At 39.1% G+C, this 22158-nt stretch overlaps 1 protein-coding gene across 1 annotated transcript in view; it reads right to left on the bottom strand.

Moving 5' to 3' along the window:
* CRYBG3 (crystallin beta-gamma domain containing 3) overlaps positions 1-22158 on the bottom strand; it is a 77833-nt gene that overhangs the window by 54751 nt on the left and 924 nt on the right. The window contains exons 2-3 of the mRNA XM_054973711.1: positions 9839-9917; positions 6525-6943 (exon numbers count right to left, since the gene is read on the bottom strand). Coding sequence (XP_054829686.1) covers positions 6525-6943; positions 9839-9917 — 498 coding nt within the window. The remainder of the gene's footprint in view (positions 1-6524; positions 6944-9838; positions 9918-22158) is intronic.

The following is a 22158-nucleotide window of genomic DNA, read 5'->3' on the forward strand; positions in this document are numbered from 1 at the left end:
AGCATACAGTGGGTGCAATCTCAACGGGTACGATACTGTCACTTTCAGTAGTGATGTCATTACACCCAGTGGGAGCATGCCCACTGCCAGTTGTGATGACATCACTCCCAGAAGTGACATCATCATGCCATGCCAGGAGCACGTGTGCATGCGCTGCATGAGCAGTCTAAAAATGGAAATGCTGGGTCCCCCACCCTCCTGCCGGGTCAGTTAGAGGACCTGGCAACCCTCCTCCCACTAGCTAAAAAAGTTGTTTTTGTATTAAATTTAAGGGATGGATAGGAAGAGATAGGCCCCACTTAACAAGAAGCATACAAGTCACTTATGCTTCCTGATCTTCCATCATAAAAGAAAAAACCCCATTCGAATTGCATGAATGGAGCCCAAACAACATAACTGGCACATTCTAGCAACATATATCTATAGCTTCAATTTGAAGTTAACACAACTTTATTAAAATATAATTTGACCAAAAACATTTTGGTCTTAATCCCTCAAGTTGTAATGAAATGTAACAGTAGGGAGGAGAGGGCTGCTGGAAGAAGAAAGTATCTGATTTAGCTTGTTGTAACATCAAGACTATAGTCCTCCTGTATTGCCTCAAATCTGGCAAGACCCCTACATATTTTTGCTGTAACAGACAAACATGGATATCCACATGAAACAAAACAGGGATCTAATCACCCCCTCCATCATCACCATACTGCCTTTTAGCCCAAACTGGGAATGCAAGCCAGGGAGAAAGTTCTACATACCTTTAGGGATGTTCACTAATGGTATAAAAATCTGAGATCTTGCTGAAAAGTTGTACAGAATTTTTTTTTAAACTTCAGAACAGGAGGGTCACACCTCTATGGAATCTTGTTTTAAAAAATAAGCTTCGGTGTTATGCCCTGAAAAGAGCTCAAATGCATGCACCCATCTCTCAACTCTTCCTTGTTATGTCCGTTATATGTCCCCCCCCTTCACATACTTCAGCTATTTCCATCTGTCTTTTTGTTTAACTAATTGCCACTTTCCGAATGTAGCAAAAGACTTCTTTTAAAATTGTAGTGAACTTCCTTACAACACTAACTTGGATATTACATGAACTTTCAAAATAAATCATGACTAACTTGGGTATAGTCATCAACATGGCATGAAAGTCAGTCATAAAGCATGGGGTATGTGAGGTTACCAAACCAGTGTTCATACTTGGCAGTTATAAGCAGTAAGTATTTTTGTTCCAAGAAGGTTATTCAAATAATCAGAATTACAATTCCCTTATGTTTTAACTATGCTTAGCTATATAGGGTGTGGTATTATAAAAGTATTATATTTTCGAGGGAGAAACTAAATGGGAAAGAACACTGCCCAATTTTATTGAAGTTAAAAACAAATCTTTTAAACAAAGCTTTAGTTACAGGAGCGAGCACACTGCAATGTCGTATGCTACCAGAATATTCATAATATAGAATTCTTTATCTCCTATCCACTTTCTGTCTAGTTCTTATTGAGAAATTCCTCATTAGTATCTGAAGAACCCCAGATTCCTCCACATGGAAAACAGTGGTCATTTACTCGTGGGGCTTGTTCATCGGTCCTAGCCCCATACTGCATAGATTTCTCTCCAGAGTTCTGCACGCACGGTCAAAATACCCTGATTCAGTCTGCAAACATCTTCCCAGACCTTTTTGTATTCTGCACAGAAAAAGGCTGCATTTCCTGCAGAATCGATCTTTCTCCAGCTTTTTTCCCTGCACACATACTCCCATTTTTTCCAGTGGCGTCAAATCACGGCTCTGTTGAAGTCCAGAATGCTTTCTTCGGGGTGAGGCCTGGCCTTGGCCCTGCCTTTTGCCCTCCCCTTTACTCCCTTGCACCCTGATTGGTTGAACAGAAATCCATTCAGTTTTTTTCCTGAATTTTTTTTCAAACAGCAAGGTTGCAACATTTGTGCCTTTAAAAAACAAAACTCTCTCTACCTCATACTGCTTCTAAATTTATTTGTTTTAAGCAGACTACTAAAATGTAAAAAAACTAGACCTCATTTTAAATGGCTGCAAAAATTAATCACAAGTGCATAAATTTCACAACTGAACAAGTGATAGGTTTATTATTACCTTCTAATAAAAGAGGTAATGTCTCCATATGAATTATATTTTGGAGCAAAGGAAAAATTAAAAGATTTCTAGCTTCAGAAAAACAACTACATTCAAAAGTCATATGATACAGAGTGTCCATATACTACCTACACCACAGTCACATACTCTATCAGAGTATGTTACTTTACGATACCTCCCTTCAAAACTCTAGATGGCAAGTCATTTTGGTGCACCAGCATAAAGGCATGGCTATACCAATGATCAGTCAAAATAAATCAAGGGAACTTTGCAACTGAAGGAGAAAAAAGGCTGAAATATGGCTAACACAAAAATGCTGCATAGAGCCCCGAATCCCACTTGATATGTTAAAGCTTCCCCCTGTGCTTTCTGAACTTTTTAGTCCACTCTTTTTTGGTATTTACAAAAAAAAAAATGTAACAACAGCAACATTGCCAATCGTCTGACGAAAGTGACATGTTTCCCAAAAACCCCACAGCAGATATGGGACATTTTTCTAGTGCAGAAAAAATAGACATCACTTGAGTTCAACTCCCTCAAGTGCAGTATTACAGAGGCCCAAAGTGGATCCGATCCTTGTGGATCAAACATTTCTAGAAAACCCAGTGTCAGTGTACATGCACAAAACATCAGTGCACCACAAACTGTGGCTACAACTCCTTAAATGGCTGCCACAGCTTACCTTCAGTCATATAGTGAAGATCTTTGGAAGCTCCTGTTGAAGCAGCATTTTAAAAAATCTATACAGCCAACCAAATCTCCACTGGCCACTCAGAAGCCTTGCTGGGCTAAAGCCACACCTGGCCCCTTCTACTTTCCCAAAACACTTGGCAGACACCAGGAAAAGTGTTGGTAGGTGCCGTGCACCCACAGACAGCACGTCGGGGGACCCCTGGTATAAGCTGATGAGACAAAACTTATTTTATATAGTCATCACATGATATTAAATGGTTCAATTACAGTGGAAGTTCACCATATTCTTCTAAAATTGCTAAACAATAGAGTAAAGAATCCACTCCAGGAAGGGAACTGCATCAACGTATGGCGAGAAAATCTAACATTCCAATCATATGAGCTGCTGTACCAGCAGTGCAGTACATAAGATTAAGCAGTACTTCCTGACTGTTGCTACATCAACCTACACAGTGGCCGTTTCCACAAACGTTGAATAATGCACTTTCAATGCACTTTAGTTATCCTTTAGAAGTGGATTTTGTGTTCCACACACGAAAACCCAGTTCCAAATAATCACTAAAGAGCATTGAATGTGCATTATCCAACGTGTGTGGAAGCAGCCAGTCTAAGCCAATCAGCAGGTGCAAAGGATGCACTGTAACCCACTGACTTCATCTAGAGAGTCTGACCAGAACCAATGGGTTAAAATTAAACCAAAAGAGATTTTGGCTAAGAATTTCCTTACAAAGTGGCTCACCAGTGGAACAGGCTTTCCCAGGAGGTGGTGAGTTGTCCTTCTTTGCAAGTTTTAAGCAGAGAATAGATACCTATCTGTCAGCAATGCTGATTCTATGACTCAGTATGAGTTTAGGCAGATCGTGAGATACAGGGCAGGGAGGGATGAGCCAGTACTCGGTTCTTGTGGCCCTTTTTTATATGCCCAAGGTAATGCAATGACCACTTTGGGATCAGGAAGGCATTTTAATTCAGGCTAGATTGGCCAAGGATGCTTGAGGGTTTTTGCCTTCCTCTGGGCATTGAGCAGGGAGGGAGGGGAGGTAGCTGTGAATGCATTGTACAGGAGGTTGGACTAGACAACCCTTAGGATCCCTTCCTGCTCTATGGATCTATGATCTCTATACCTATACCACTTAGATATCTCATTTTGTCAGTGGTGGCAGGGGATTTCCCCACTCCTAGCCTCCACCCCCTGCCACCACTTACCTGAAAGGTGTGGGGAGGGGTTAAAGGGTATGGGCCTGGGAGCTCCAGACTATGCTCTGGAGGACTTCTTTGTCATGCTAGGAATGACATCATTTCCAGTACAATACGCTAGTGAAAGCCTTGCGTGGGGCCATGACTTCCTTGCTCTGTGGGGAATTATGTCGTTCCCGGAACAACCAAGAAGTCCTCCAGAGTGCACGCACATGAGTGTTTACTGTTGGTGTTTACAAGCAATCAGGTTACATTTAATTGTTTTGTTTACAAAAACAGTGGAAGATAAATGTTTCATGAGATAAACTTCCATTTAGAATACTAGCAGCTGAATGCAAATGTGGGAAATATGAAGAAATGTGAAAATGTTGAAGATACAGAAATGTAGAGGATGTATAATATAAAAGGACCTATCACATTTGTATGAAAAGCACTAATAAATGGATTACTGGGTAATGTGGTGAAACATTATTAATAAGGAAGCAACAGAACTGAATTAACTAAAGCAAATGATCTAGAATTTAAGAGGATAATAACTTGGAAGCAGCAAGGTGGTATGCCTTTTTTCCAGGCCAGTGTACTCCTGCTGATCTGGATACTGGAAGAGAATAATTTTGCTATAGTTTCAGAATGAAGATAGGATAGTTAAGAAAGCTAGGCCAATAGCTGTGAAGAACTTGGAACACAACATTACTCTTAACAATTAAGGAGTGGTCCTTTGGTACACAACTTCTAAACATGACAATGAGAAAACAGACCTCTGTTGGCTGTGCCTTTTCTTCCCTAAGTCACAGGAACAGAGAAACCCATAAACTGAATAGAAAAGAGTCCAGTAGCACCTTTAAGACTAACCAACTTTACTGTAGCATTAGCTTTCGAGAATCACAGTTCTCTTCATCAGATGCAGGTGCTACTGAACTCTTTTCTATTTTGCTACTACAGACTAACCTGGCTAACTCCTCTGGATCTATAAACTGAAGGAGTTCCATGCAAGTTATCATGGCTCAGACCTGGTAGCTGGGGTGCAGCGTAAGAAGAGTAAAAGCAAAGGGGTAATGACTACTTTTATAAGCTTTTGTTTTCAAAGCTTGTCAAACTGGATGTGAGCAAGTGAACAACAGTGGAAGGCTAGACTGCATCTCTGTCCATCCCTGAAGGGGTTTTATTCAGACTTAGTCCATGCCCTACAGATAACTTCAACACAAATGCATATTTGCTTGAAACACAGTATCATCATAATGGCACAGGCTAGCATTGGGCATGGGGGAGAGACACTGATCTTACCACAGCACATCTTCACTACTACAAAATCCATTCACAACCGTTTTAAGAAAATGCACATATAGACAGTTCATTGGATTCCACCCTCTCTAGATCAAGTAGATAAGCTGAAACAACTCTTACCATATATTCCAAAACTATGTAGAATGGTGATACAGATTCTGCCTCAATGTTCAGAAGGCAGAACTGGTAGCAAAATCTTACACTGCTGCAAAGACCTTCACTGGAATTTGTGCACATTGGTAAGCAAATCATGCTGCTTTAATAGCCAAATATTATTTGCCATGAACAGTGTGTGCTTCCTTGACGGAGGATCACTGCAGCACACATAGAATTCTCACTTTATTTTCACAATAACACAGCAATTGCTACTGCAGTTGTCAGCCTTAATTAATCATCGTCAGCCTTCACAACAACTTGGAACTCTTAAGTTTCTGGGTTAGAAGTCAGAAGGAAAACCAGTCATGACAAGGTGACAAGAAGAGCTGGGCTGTAGTCCAAAGCATGCTTACAAGGAAGTAAGTCACACTGAACTCAGTGGAATGTATAGCATGGAACAATCTATTAATGCCTTCATTCTTCCATTTCGTCCCACTGTGGTGTTTGAGCAACTGCTCCTCCCTGTTCTCTTTTGAGAGAAGAGATTGGTACTTGCCTCACTTCAAGAATAGTTATAAAAATAGTTTACATATAAAATAAAACTTGGAAGGGCTGCAGTTCAAAAAGAACCATATGCATATTTGTTAAGTTTAAATGATTAAAAGGAACTCTTTGAGTAACGTCAGTTGATTTCAAATTTTAAGAAGAGCTTTGTATTTTATTCAAAACAGCAGTAAAGTACCATTAGAAATACTGGATATGACCTTGATCAGAAGTGTTTTGTCATATGATGTTATATCACTGCTTTGTATTTAATAATAAAGCAGAATGCTTTTTTAAAGAAGCAGTTCCTCATAAAATTTGCAATATAAAGATCTTAGTAAACATGCTTATGGTTGCCTTATAAGACTGACTGAGTGCAGTGCAACTTCTTCATTGGTATAATGTGTCTAGGGTTGCACATTATGCTGCCTTCATGAGTTTTCTTTTTTAGACTCTAAAAATAATTAATTGCAAATGGCACTTTATTACTGTGGTTGTTTGTCAGGATCCTTCAGGAATGGAAATACATAGGCTCAGTACATCGACATATCGGCAGCCCAGTGGGCACAAATAACAGGACATATTCTTGAATTCTGTGTTTGCGCTTACTTTGATGCTTCAGCAGTTTGTTCCTGTGCTTCTTGTAAATTAGAACAGGGGTTCCTCTCTTTGTCTTTATCTGATGCCTCACATGCACTTTCAGACATTGAAAAGCCGAGTATTTCTGGTTCAGGATGCTCAGTATGTGCGCCTTTCTGGTGGACAGCTGGACTTTCAAAGTCCTTTCCAGTTCTACTGCTGCCATCTCCAAAGATGGATTGTTCAGTTTCTTTCCAGGAGGGCTTAGAAGCAATACCAAATAAACTCCCAAGAAATTGGAAAAATCCTTCTTTGGGCTGTCTGTCATAACTGGCAGTTTTGCTTTCATGAGCCAAACTAGGAAGGCTACTTGCTTTTTTTAATTCTTCACGAGTCAGGGATCTGCTCAGCTCTTCTGTAGAGAGGTTCTTATTTTCATATCCTGAAGTCTGTAAAGGAAAGATAGAAGATTTTATTATTAATAATTGAGACATAAGCTTAGTGTTATCATCATAATATGAGGAACTCATTTAGTATGTATTTTAACCCTTCTCTAAAGAGCTCAGGACAGGATACAGGAGATGTCCCCTTGTTTTATTCTTGTAGTCATCCTGTGTCAAAATCACATAAACCATGCATTTCAAAAAACAAAAATCTCAAAGACCAATGCATTAAATACTGAATACATGATTAGAAGTACATAAACATAAGCATATAAATTACTGTTGTTTAGCAGCTTATGCCCATTATATCAATGCAATAGTACTTTATTAACTCCTCAGACCTGTTTCTGTTTGAAAAAATACAACTGAAGCAGGCCTGCTAAGTATTATTTTAAAATAGCTTGGCAGCGTGCATCAAGGTGAACAACAACCAAAAATGAGATGAGGCCTTGGTTTCAGCAAACAAAATGTTATACCCAATCAGCAGCTAATGCATTGCATGAAAGTTGCTATGACGTCAGATAGGAATGATTATCCTTAATCTCTGTAAAAGCAATCAGTTAAAATATTTATTTTTATTGTACAGCTATTTCACTAGCCTAGCAATTAACATGATTATATTTCCAGTAACACTATAGGAAATGTTTATGTATATAGTGTATGAGCACAAATCAGAGGATAAATACAGATACCTTCAGGTTTTTTGGGATTCAAGTAGGCTAAAAACATTAAATAAAAACAAAAAGATTCATAAGCATGATCTACAGCTATTTATTCCTTAACCTTTTCCAATATTTCTAATTAGACTTTGGCTTCCCAACTGGACAACTTTTTTTCCTTCCCCAACAACATTAAGAAAGAAAGATTTCTGGTTTTCTTTTTAATGCCAAAATCACTTTGTGCTGACATAAAGTCACAACAAATTGAATTATCTTGCGCTGGTATCCCAAGACATCCTGGGATTTTACTGGAATCAGTCAACTGTACTAGTGCCACTACTCTGGGAATACCACTACTCTCAAATGCTTCCTAACGGCATTACACAAAACTGAACAAAAATTAATAGAAATGGGAACTGTGGATGATGCATAACCCCAGAAGTATTTTATTTACCAATAAACATTCTGCATCAGCACAATCAAGTCAACTAAAATGCTTTTAAGGTTTGAACTGAAAGGTAGATAGCTGTATACCAATGTAGTACACTGACAGCCAGTGTGGTGTAGCAGTTAAGAGAGTCAGACTAGGATCTGGGAGACCCAGGTTTGAATCCCTGTTCTACCATGAAAGCTTGCTGGATGACCTTGGGCCAGTTGCATGCTTTCAGCATAACCTACCTCACAGGGCTGTTATGAGGATAAACGTAGGCAAGGAGAAGGATGTAAACTGATTCAGGTCCCTACTGGGGAGAAAGGTGGGTATAAATCATATAAGTAAGCAAATAAATAGCTGGATGGCCATGCCCCATTTCACACAAGATGTTGCTATTGATACACACTAATCTCTAGAACTGCAATTATGATTCTTAGCACATCAATTACTTCTTCTTTTCCTGTTTTTCTAATCCTAATGTTTATTTTTAAAAGTTGTGGTGGGATGTCCTATCATAATCACATATGTTTGGAACAGAACAAATCAGTCTTTTAAAATTTAAATTTGGTCCATTTGATTAATGAAGCTTCAATTTTGTGAGCCATAGTAGATCCTACTGGACTCTTTTTGATAGTAGATCCTAGGTATCCAGGCTGGCTATATAGTATCTGTTCAACTCCTGAAGAAGGATTCACGTCACATCTGAATACTTGCAACATCATGGAACAAAAGTACATATAAAAAACAAACAAGATTTTATGCGTTCTATGTCATATATTATGTATGTTCAAACGCATGGATGAATGGAAAACCGTAAGAAGATTTAAAATGAACATTCTGAGCATGGACATGTCCAGCTATGAATTGTGATAAAAAGTACAAATATCATTCAGATCTGCTGGAACAAAACTGAGTATTCACAAAATAGTAAAGAGTCCAGTAGTACCTTTAAGACTAACCAACTTTGTTGTAGCATAAGCTTTCAAGAATCACAGCTCTCTTCGTCAGATGCTGTGGTTCTCGAAAGCTTATGCTACAATAAAGTTTTAGTCTTTAAGGTGCTACTGGACTCTTCACTATTTTGCTACTACAGACTAACATAGCTAACTCCTCTGGATCTATGAGTATTCACAATATTCTTCTGTTTTATAAACCACAAAACAATATAATCTGTAGTCATTCAAAAACCTGCTTGCACTAACAGTGTAATTGTGAGCATTGTTACATCCTTCTAAGTCCACTGAATTCAATGGTTATAGAAGGGTGGAACTGTACTTACTTGCACTGTAAAGCATCCCACTGATTAAATGTTAGAATAAGGCAGAATTTTTAGATAATTGGTAGGAGAAGCACTCCTCAATTAGTAGAAGGGACTGGTAAGATCCATCTCTAAGAGTGCAGGTTATGGGGAGATAATGGAAAGAAGGGACATTGGACATTAATTACAGTGAGTTAGGAGTGAAGCATTTTATATTTTCACTGACCCAAATGTCTGCAACAATAATTAACACATTTGTGAATATACAGAAGCATTTTTCCCAGGAAACTTTGTCCACATTTTTCTTTCTGACCACTGACCTTTCTCTTCAAAATCTAGCAATTAAAGAGACTGAGTAGGATCTTACTAGCCTGGATGGGCATGAGCATGGAATAAAACACACTATTTTCCATCTTTAAAAAGATGCTACCAAGTAAGGAAATTCCTGCATACTTCTTTCACAATGGCCTCTTAAAATTGGAAATATTTAGTAACTTTGAGGTCAATCAATCAACACTGCCTTCTTTAAGAGTAGCATATGAAAATAATACCTTTATTAGCTCTGGGAGAGGGTTAGTTCCCCTTCTCTGACATGCCACACCAGTAGATTCATTTCCTTTAATTTCAAAGCTGAAAAAAGTAGAGAAGTCAAAGTTATTCTTGATATGAAGCATAGGGATCAGCTCCCTTTTATTTACTCATGACATCCTCTCCAGCTGCACAGTTTACCCATCTTGATCAAATCACTTTTTTCTTGGCATTTAAATCTTTCCTCTAGATCTTTTCCTATATGCATTTTTTCTTCTAGTAAACCCTTCCCAATGTTTAGCATAGTGATGTTTCACATGCTTTCCAACTCCACATGCAAAGCACTTCTACACATGCAGCTTTCTTGTTGTCTGTACATACATGGGGGTAAGCTGTTATTGGTCATAGCTTTGCTATACATGTGCACCTGATGTATACGTAAGAAACTACAAAGACATGTCCTTGCCTAGATTATACTAGAGAATCTCTGCCACCATTCCCCACTGTAAATAATTATGTCGGGAATAAGATTGAATTTTTCAAAGGAGATTTATTCCTCCAATGTAAGTATTAGAATGAAACTACATCTATTATGCAATTCAACTAAAATCTCTTTCACTCTTATTTGCTCGCACTTCACTTAATACATTACCTCTGCTTATGCTATCACCAAAGACACACAAACATGCAGCCCAATTCTAAGGGAGAATCCTAAGAAGGTCTACTCAGAGATAAGTTCCATGTTATTCAATGGGATTACTCCCAGTAAAGTCTCTTTAGAATTGCAGTCTCTCTTTAGAATTGCAGTATATGTGCGGTTCTTAGGGTTCCTGTTTACATGAGTGGAGCTTGTACTAGAAAATTACTCTGAATATTGGGCTGTCAGATAACACACACTGGCTGCAATCAAGATCTGACAAATGTACTTGAAATCCTGTTGAAACAAAATGTGATTTAAGTGCACACAACTGAATGAGAGAGTTTGGCCATTATTTTTACAAGACCCTTAGTGTGTTAGATGATGCTCCTAATACGTAAATAAACTGTTTTACATTCCAGATTTCTCTTTGCAGATAAAATAGTTACTAGGTTGTACTTTTCCCAGAAACATGAATCTACCTTTCAGAGCATAAAAAGCCTATGTCTTCTTATGCCAAATTATATTTAGAATCTGAGAACAGGCCAGTTATTGCTGAACAGAGTGTTCATGACCTAGATTATTACTTACAGTACAGAAAAATATTACAATTCACTGCTTCTGTCACAGAATGTTCCACATGTACAACCTCTGCAAATACTGGAATGAGATACCATATTTTAAAGGAGAAAATCAGGATATTTATTTCTGTTCTCAGAGATAAACAAAACCTTGCTCAACAATGAAAAACCCCTCAGACACAGCTAATATGACACAGGAGAAGTGCAGCACTGTTTCACAGAAGTTCTTCTGTTCACGAGGAACCACGCAAAACACAGGCATTACTTCAAGACAGTACAAACAAATGAGCTTGCAATTGTACAGTCTCAGATACTTACAGAAGATGCTGTATAGCTGTAATGTCTTCTGTAAACTATTTCCATGCTTATTTTAACATTTCCATTAGAAGGTAAGAAATGTTATTATAAAGATGAGCATTCAAAGAAACAGTCAACTTTTCCAGAACTGAGTACCACAATTTCAAAGGTTACAGGCAATATACATGTTTATTAGTATAATTTGTATATTATTTTCATGAACATGGCAGATGCCAAACTAGTTAGCCTGAAATGTTCTGAAAAATTTGCAAGAAATACAGATCATACTTTGAAATTTTTCAGAACATTTCAGGCTAACTAGAAATACAGATCATACTTTGATTTGATTAAAACTAGTGGGGAAAAATGACGAATAAAAAACAAAAAAACTTCTGAATCCAGGCATTACAAACACTGTGAATTGCACAAGCAATTCAATCAAAATATTTTCTAACTTTTTCTGTAAAACATACTACACAATTACATTTTCAAAGGCTGCCCAAAACATTTGGCCAAGTGTATTTCCCTGTCTTTGTTCTTCATAACAATCCCTTGGAAGTGTACAGAAAAAAAAGCCCATCCCCTCTCTTCCGCTATTTAAGCACCCCACCCACATTGTGTACACAAAATCTATTTGCATTGTTGAGTACAAATGATTGTAACTTAAAAGGAAACTGAGCACTGGCAAGAGAATAGATATGTACTGGTTTGGGCAATATGGTTGGGTGGGTATATAAAGAGTAAGACAAGGTTTGGACATTTCAAGGTTCTACAGGATACCATCATTCCAAGACTAATACTAGACAATAGTTTGTTATTTAACCCTGATGATAACTTGAGACACTGACATGTTCAGGGCAGTTAAGTACATGAACAGGACAATGGAGCAGTGATAAAGAATGATAGAGAACAAGAACAAGGGGGGAGATTCAAATGGCTGGAGACAGGCCAAGAGTTTGACGCCTGTGCACCCCCACCCCCAATGTCTTACAACATTTGCCTCAGCAGCTACTATGGGAAGTACATTTGTGCATATCCTGCAGAAAATTACTTCCTGCAGCATTTTTAAGTCTTGCAACTTAATTCAAACTACCCCCAAAGGATAAAAATTGATTCATGCTGAGGGCAGTAGGCCACCTGACCTTTCCCCATCTGTAGACAGCCAAGTTTCATCAGAACTATCAGCTACACTGTTATGGATTTCAAAGGAACAGTTCTTCTAGCACCTTCTTTAGAATTATTTGAATATTTATGAAATGGCTATTACATTGTTTACTTTGACCTTTTAGCCATTTGTTATTTTTTGTACTAAATGTATCTTGTACTTGGTATTTCACTTTTGGACTCATGCTCAGACATTACACAATTCCTTGTTTCCATTTCTTCAATTCCAAAACTTAATGACAAACAGAACAAATGGTTACTTCACAAGAAATTTTGGATACACTTGGTCTTAAAGATACTGAGGAAAAGAGTTGGAGGAAAGCAATTTTTTAATATTACGCTGTTTATAATGGTACTACTGCAATGCACCAGAGATTAGTAAGTAATACATAATTTCTATTCTTCTTTTGTAGTTATTTGGTCTTGTTTCACATGAACAATTTATCAATGGTGGTAGGAACTGCTATCAAGTCATGGCTGATTTATAGCCACTCCAGAGGGTTTTCAAGGTAAGAGGGGTTCAGAGGGAGTTTGCCATTGCTTATCACAGACAGTCTCTCTACACGAGACATCTGACATGTAAAGAACACGTCGGGAGACGCAATGGTATCCAAGAAGGGTAGTTTAAGAAGACAGAGCCAGCAGCAGGGCAAAGGCTTTGCTATACACTGAAGCTGTGTGAAGGGGCTGTGAAATGCCAGAAGGGAAACTTCAGACCATTATAATCTCTTCAGGTCCAAGTCTGGCTCTGGAAGGCAGCTCCAGCCCATTTCCATTCCTCGCAGTCCTCTGGTTGCAATCCTACAAAGTTTTAGACTGTAGAGGTGAAATTGACAGAGACTTCGGGGAGGTGAAGGTGAAATTAACAAACCCTCTGAGAAGCGATCTCTGCTGGCTCTCTTTTTAAACTACGCTTCCTGACTAACATTGCGTCTCCCTACATTTGACGAGCACGTGTCTTGTGTAGAGAGACTCTGAGTAACAACCTACACTGCATAAAAAGGTGCATATGCATTACCTCCCCAGTCATATCACCCACATAATCTTACTGGTAGTGATTATGAACTACAAGGAAGTACTTTACTGCACTGTAAGAAGTGGTTTTTAAGAAATTCATTGGTAAGGGGATAGGGAATACAGACTATACTGCTATGTACTGTCTGTTGCTATAAATATGATCTTACTTAAACAACTTGGTGTTGTTTAATATGTCAGGTTTCACATTGCTTGTACTCTGTTTCATTGTTTCAGCTCTGTATTGCATTTCTTCCCATTTTCAAATCTCTGCAAATTTGCATTTGTATACCCTATTGCACTGTTTATTGAACATCCCTGCTGTTGATAACAGACTTACACTGTGTAATGTAAATGTAAATAAATAAATTTAAAAGTAGCTTATGCACAGACATAATGCTTGCCATGTAATATGTATAGATGCCCTACAGGCAGCTCCAGGCTAAGAAGATGTCAGTCTAGACAGTTCTTCCTTCTCTACAGGATGAGCACATAGAGGACCAGCAACTGAAGCTCTTCCACTGATTTAAGGTGTCAATTTCTGGTCCTGAAAAAGATTCTATTAAGATTTTAAATGCCAGATTATTTTTGTTAATTTATACTCATACTTTTCATTTTACCTAGAGTTAAATAATTCTCCCTATAACAAAAACAATACACATGTGTAAAGGACTATTTAAACTTACCTAAAACAAAGAATGCTTTCAGTATTTAACTCCACCACACTCAAAATCTCATGAAACTGATACTAAACCTTTTTTAAAAATTCTATCCAAATTTCATTTCTAACGGTAAAAATATTAGCATTGACCAGTATTATTCAAAACAATCTGTATTACATATTAATAGCAGACTAATTTTGCACAGAGCTTTGAGCATCAGGATTATGGAAGATTACACTGAAGGTTTTTTTCTGGCATCTGTTAAGCACAACTACTACTATTAATACAAGCTATGCATTAGACAAATAGGTCAGATGAGGTTTTTACAATATGCTTTTCAAATGATAAGTAAATCTTTTGGTATGCAAATGTAGTGTTTTCCAAAAACAGTATTCAGCTTTCATGAGGTTTAAATTACAAATAAATTACAAACAAAGTAGAAGCAATAACTCTTAACTACAGATGTACTATTTCCAGTAATTTTGAAGTGATGGTGGGAAGGGTTGGAAAAAGATAAAATACATGCAATATGCTAAATTTATTTTACTGGTTTAACAACATAAAAAGTGTAATTTATAAAACTTTGCATGTAAAGTTGTACTATTAGCCATATTTAAGAAATCGAAAGAATGCTCTACAAGCAAAAATGCAAGTATACCCAATACTAGAGAAAGAATAAATGCTACAAATTGCTGCACCTTATGCTACTTTTGCATGTTCTCTTAGTTTTTATTATCTTTGAGGTAAGAAAAAAACAAGATGAAGTTTAAAAAATGCTGAATTTGTCACAACTGGATTACCAGCATGTTTGGATATCAAGTTAAACTATAATTCTCTTGTATCTTGTTACCTTCCAGATAACACTATTTTGACCACCGTGGATTTTGAATCTCTACACACCGACATCCCAACAAAGATGGGTTACAACTCATTACGAATACCATCTCTGACAACACCACAGCTGGCCTTGTTACTAAGCTCTGCCAGTTTGTTCTCACCCGCAACTACTTCAAATTTGATAATGATTTATTCCTTCAGATCAATGGCCCAGCCAGGGACATTCACAGGGCATCACAATACATGATACTGACTTGGGGCAGTGCTTCCTCAGCTCCCAATTGTTAACACTCCTCTTGTACTAAAGATTCATTGATGACATTTTTATCATTTGGACACATAGGAAAGAAGAACTTGAGAAATTTCACCTTCAGCACCTATGGATGCTATTGCCAGCTGGCTTCATGAAGCCACAACCTGGAACTTGTCCTTCAAACAGGTCTGGTGCTGTATTCCAAGAGCTCTTCAAGCACAGCAATGGGAATCTCTGGGTTCCTACACCTGCCAACAATGAGTTGGTAAGAAAAAGGACTGACTCACATAGCAATCTGGGCTGCTACTTTATTTCGCACCTGAATGGCCTGCTTCCTATCTATAAAGTTCAACCACATGTGGGCCAACATTTTGTTACTCAATCTACAAAGATTAATGTGCTTTTAAAAGAAAACACATTACAGCTGAAATACAGCAAAACCAAACTGAATTATTCTGTTCCTTAAACTGACTCCCACTGTTAGTATTTATACAGCACATCAGTGCATAACACTCTCAGATATTTGTATTCCATTTTCCCCTAAGATACTCGTTCAGTGGCTCACGAGGCACATGATGCTCTTATACATACCAACTGTGGCTCTTCTGAGCACTATTCCTACTCCATGTGGCACCTGCTCCTTGTTTCAGCAAAGTGGGGAAGGCAGTTGCCTGGTAGGTCTTGTGGTTGCCAGGTCATTCTCACCCTGAAACTCCTGTCTCTAGAAGAATGGATAAACTGCAAGCCTCCTTAAGATTGCAGGCCTCATGACAGAGATGGAAGTGAATGTGGTTCTTCTGGTTGATTGCCATTGTGAGTGCAGCTCTCTGCAAGCCACTAGGTAAGAAGCACATTTCTAAACAGTCCTTTCTGAAGTATACACCACATCACAAGGGAAAAAATGGAGGCAAGTTAGCAGCACCTCAGTGTCTCATTCCTCATTTTTTTGAGGCTCTGAACAGTTCAGGGTGACATAAATGTTCTTCTTCCAGATGACAACTTACAGAGTTCAATTTTTAAAAAATACATAGTTCCCTGCACCCAAACAGTTTACAATCTAATGTAGACAATGTAGACAAAATAATAGAGGAACCTTAGTATACCTTAGTATAACAGTGCATTATTTAAAATACCTAATCTTACTATATAATTGAGTAAGCGTATTTCAGACAACTCACTTTATACCCTGGTGTATCACCAGAGGGCGCTGCCAGGCAAGGCACCATATCCCTTCAGAAAACATGCCATGGTGGGAAGCCCAGGCCGGGAGCAGGAGGCAATGCCCACCTCTCACCTTTACCCAGCTGGTATTAGGAGTGAAGCAGGTGGCAATGCCCCCTCCCCGCATTAACCCAGCTGAAATTAGGAGCGGAGGAGGTGGCAATGCCCACCCCCTGCCTTCACCCAGCTGGTATTAGAAGCAAAGCAGGTGGCAATGCACATCCCTTGCCTTAACCCAGTTGGTATTAGGAGCGGAGCAGGTAGCAATGCCCCCTCCACATTAACCTAGATGGTATTAGAAGTGGAGGGGGTGGCAATGCCTAACCCCGGCATTAACACAGCTGGTATCTTCAGCAGCAGAGCAAGTGACAATGCTCGCCCCCCCCTTTGAACCAGTTGGGATCAGGAGCGGAGCAGTTGGCAATGCCCGCCTCGCCGTCTTAACCCAGCTGGTATTAGGAGCAGAGTAGTTGGCAATGTTGCCCCTCACTTTAACCCAGTTGGTAATAGGAGCAGAGCAGATGGCAATGCCCATATCCATCTTAACACAGCTGGTGTTAGGAGCGGAGTACTTGGCAATGCCCACCCCCTGCCTTAACCCAGCTGGTATTAGGAGCGGAGCATGTGGCAAAGCCCACCCCCCCTTTCAGCCAGCTGGGATCAGGAGCAGAGCAGTGGCAATTCCTGCCCCGTCTTAACCCAGCTCTTAATAGAGCGGAGCAGATGGCAATGCCCACCCCCACCTTAACCCAGCTAGTATAAGAAGCGGAGCAGGTGGCAATGCCCACCCCCGCCTTAACCCAGTTGGTATTAGGAGTGAAGCAGGTGGAATTTCCCCTCCCACCTTAACACAGCTGTTATTAGGAGCAGAGCACTTGGCAATGCCCACCCCCCCTTCACCCAGCTGGGATCAGAAGCAGAGAAGGTGGCTTTGCCCACCCACTGCCTTAACCCAGTTGGGATCAGGAGCAGATCAGATGGCAATGCGTGCCCTCCTTCACCCGACCGGGATCAGGAGTGGAGCAGGTGACAATGCCCTCCCTACTTTAACCCAGCTGGTATTAGGAGTGGAGTACGTGGCAATGCCCATCCTCCACCTTAACCCAGCTGTTATTGGGAGTGGAGCAGGTGGCAAGGCCCACACCCCCTTCACCCAGCTGGAATCAAAAGCAGAATAGGTAGTAAAGCCCGCTACCCACTTCACCTGTCAGGATCAGGCGCTGAGCAGGAGGTAATGCCTGTTACAATCAGCTCCTGGTCTTGTTTTAGCAGAGAGAATAGTTTCTTTATCTTCTGCTTCTGATTATGTAATCAATTTGGTTTCTGTATTGGCCATTTGGTGATTTCCACATATACAACTGTCTATTTGGTTGTCTGAACAATGTGTTTGCAATAAGCAAGTTGTTGGCTTCACAAAATTCTATGAGTTGCTTTATTGCTTCATTTCTTAATCCTAGTCCAATTTTTCCTACAATATTTGATTCTGCTTTGATTCCAACTTTTGCATTCCAGTCACCTATGATTATCAAATGCATCTTATTTAGGTCCGCGTGATCAATTTCTTCTTGGACCTTTGTGTAAAAGCTTTCAATTTCTTCCTCTTCAGCATCTCTAATTGGAGCATAACCTTGAATCATGAATATATTAATAGGCCTTCCATAACATGTGACTGATATTCATTGGTCAAATTTTGCGTTATACCTGTTGATTGCTTGTGCTACATTTCTCCTCAATATTGGAGCAACACTGTTTCTTCTGAGTTTATCATTTCTGGAGTAAAACACTTGGTATTTTTCTGACTGAAAATATCTTGCTCCAGTCCACTTTATTTCACTCACACCCAGGATTGCAATGTTTAAATGTTCCATTTCTTCTTTTATGATTTTGAGCTTACCTTGGTTCATATTTCTCACATTCCATGTTCCTATTATATCTGTTACACAGCTTTGGACATTCCTTTTGCATCTATTCACATCAGCAACTGGAAGTCCTTTTGGCTTTAATCCAGTCCTACCATTAAGAACAGCGTTATTTGTACTTTTCCTCTGCTCTTTCCCAGTAGCCAATTGAGTACCATTCAACCTGAGAGTCCTGTCTTCCAGTACTATATCTTCTTTCATTTTGGATTCTCTCATCATAGGATTTTTGAGGTAAGAGGTTATCAGGTAGTTTACTATTGCCTTCTTCTGCACAGTACTAACCAGGGTTAGCTGAAGTGACAATGCCGTTGTCTGTGAAAGATCTTCCACCAGTATCACCTTCCACTACTGCTGCTGCCCAGTAGCTATCTTACACCTCCATCACCACTGGAACTCCAAGTTCTCTTCTGTTAATGCGACTGTTGATTCTCGAAGGGGGTGGCTGCATCTTAGTCTACTGTCTCAGCTTTGACCATTCCACCTTGAGCAGCTCTGCTAGGAGCTTAGACTCTTGATCAAGTCTGCACTCCTGATGGTATTGCTCTCAGCTTCACTGACAAACTCAAACCGGCTCAACACATTAACTGAATCCGTGGGGGGTTCAATATCTAACTGGTCTTTAAAAATCTACATTAACATGCCAGTTCTCAAATTTGTATTCAGTTTCTAACTCTTAAAATAGAATTATCACACGCATGTTTGATCAAAACCACATATAAATTCACATCAGCCATACACTACAAGTATAAAAGCATAACTGCAAAATGTAACATCTGTTCACCACTTCCTAAAGTTGCTACATCGTGAAATCTAATAACATAATCAGAATCAAATTACATCCTCACAGGATTGCAGTGGACACAGTGACATTGCACATATTCTCTTAACACTTCCCTCATTAATTCCTAGGCTTAAAATGTTCAGCAGACATGGGTTTCAACTATGCTCTTCCAAATATGTTTGAGATAGGCTAGTTTTTATCAATGAAAACCACAGACAAAAACTGTTGAAAGTCACAATGTGCAACAAGTAATAGAGTAAGTGTCAAACTGGCAACAAGATAGCTACAACTCAATCCAAACCAGGGAATCTGCATGTACTGCTGATGTAAGTGTGCATTGTGATGCTCATCCATCACTACTTGATGCGTTTTAGCTGATGGAGATGTGCTTCTAGTTACATGCAATAAAGTGTGACTACAGCTGGATTGAAACTAACAGCCAATATTAAAAATGTTAGTAGAAAACTTAAGTTTTAAAAATTCATTTTAAATTTTATTTCTGTCCAATGTAGTTTGTAATGATTTTCCTAGTAAGAATACCCAGAACCCCTCTATGGTACACAACAGAAAGAACTGTCCACTTATTGTAAACAAAAAATATTTTGTCAAGCAGTTTTTATTCTTATTAATTATTATGCTCATAGTCTCCCAACAGTTTCTAGTGCATAATAATTAAAACACTCATTAATAATAAAACACGTTAAAAAAGAACTAAAAGCAATAAAATCCATAACAGCAAAAGATGCTACATTATTTATTCTAAGCGCCACTGCATGCTGTACATTTTTGTGAGCAACACCTACTCTCTATACCAATCTTCAGCAGACTTTCTAAATAAACAGACATGTAACTGACATTACTTAATCTAAAAAAATCCCAGCCACAGTATTATGTATCACATCTTAACCATGCATGTTGCTCAACAAAAATTGGATCAAGATGTCAAATTACTATACAGCTTTCTGTAAAGGAGTTGCCAAAGCCACTTGATTTTAATTATAATTTAGCTGTGATTCAAATTAATATCTTTAAAAATCCCCCTTTAAAAGATGTAGTTGCTTGTTGAACAGACAGAACAACATACAGATGTTAATGTAAAGCACTAAGAAAAATACTGGAAAATGTTCTTGTTTTTAAAAATCTCCCAGTTTTATGATCTAAGGTTTACAAATATAACCTTATTGACTTTCTTGCCATAGATGAATACCAGTGGGAAAATGCATATCCAGTTGAAAAGCTAAGTTATACTGGACTCTGCATTCTTGCCAGATAAGCAGGTTAATTTAGCTATGGAATATGCTTATTTCTAGCTGCACTTGGCCTGGAGGATGGCTCCCTATTTTGATCTGGCCACATGGATCCGCCACATGGATCCATATCATGGTAACCTCAAGGCTAGCCTATTGTAACATGCTATGCATGGGTCTCCTCATGACAACAACCTAAAAACTCTTGATGCTACCGCTCATTTATGAGCGGGAGCTAGGCACAATACACATCTTTCACCTATTCATCTGTCATGCTTAGTTCAATTCAAGGTCTTATATGACCAGCTTATCTATAGAGATGGGCATGAACAGAAAAGAAAAAAAAGTACATGATGTTTGTTGTTCGTTGCCATCCACGAACAGGGACTCATGAACAACCACGAACATGGCCCTGTTCACAAACATGTTCGTAGTTGGCTGTTTGTGGGGGCCAGCAGGCTCTCCTCCAGCCATCATCCAAGTCAAGATCCCTACCGCACCACTCCCAGAAACCTGACTTGAGCAGGCACCAGGAAAGCTACCAGTAATAAATAATAGTTTGGCCCAGAGCCTGGCAGCAGCCCTGGAGCTTGAAGGGGTAGATCCCTATCCCACCCCACACAAAGAAAATTCAAGCTCCAATGTGCACTCTCTATCAAAATGCCAACAGCAACCGTCTCTCCACTGTCTGCAAAGTCAGAGCTGGGAGCCCCCCTCCCCCCTGCTCTTTGCTCCCTTGTTGTAACAAATTTGGAGCCCCACACTTGAAAGGAAGACCTGCCTATCAAGCTAAATTGGGCTTAGATTGGGGTTTCCAGGGCAACAGCAGGAGTTGCCAAGGGTGCCAGACTGTCTGGCTTGACGAACAGCAACGAACGAGGCTTGCAACAACCACCTGTTCATTTGGAATGGGGCATCATGAACAACTTGTTCGCAAACAGCAGATTGGGCTGTTCGTGGCTTTTTTTTTGTTCGTATTGCTGTTCATGCCCATCTCTACTTATCTACAGGACAACCACTCTCAATAAGTTCCACTAAGACAAATTTGGTCATCTGAACAATGCCTCCTGAAGGTGCCACCCTGCAAAAGGTGGTGGTTGATTAAACACCAGCCTGTACCTCAGTTTTCTCTTTTGTGGCTCCATCTGATGAAATAGCCTACTAGAATGTCAAAAAGGAGCTCACACTTCAATTGTTTCACAGAATGTGTAAAACAGAACTGTTCAGGAGGGCACTTTTTTAAAATAAAGGGAAAGGATTATAGTTTGAAGCAGTCCTTTCTCCCATTCATATTGTTTTGTTTGTTGGATTACTACACTATTGTTATGTCACTGCATAATCCAGTTATACTGCATGTGTTATATTTGTTTTTATTGCATTGTTTTAAAATTCTGTAACATGCCCTGAGTCTCAACGAGAAAAGCAGACAATAAGTAAGTAAAGTGACTGGAGCTCTCTAAATCACTTCTGGCATTATAATATTTGTGCATGTAATTTTCAATCATATATTTTGCTGTATGTGGTATTCTGTAGCTTTGTTCAGAAGCTTTGTAATAGTGCTATGTAAATTCTGGTTCTAGAATAGGAATATTAAAGATAGGCAAGGTGTTAATTATTAAGGAAGTTTGAGTTAGTCCATACCTAAGTTTTAAGGAGGGTTATCCCCCTAGAGCAGTGGCAAAAGTCTTAAGACCTTTTCCTCCAAAAATTTACACAAACATGTGAGAAGG

Source organism: Eublepharis macularius, chromosome 3, assembly GCF_028583425.1.
Source record: "Eublepharis macularius isolate TG4126 chromosome 3, MPM_Emac_v1.0, whole genome shotgun sequence".
NCBI lineage: Eukaryota > Metazoa > Chordata > Lepidosauria > Squamata > Eublepharidae > Eublepharis > Eublepharis macularius.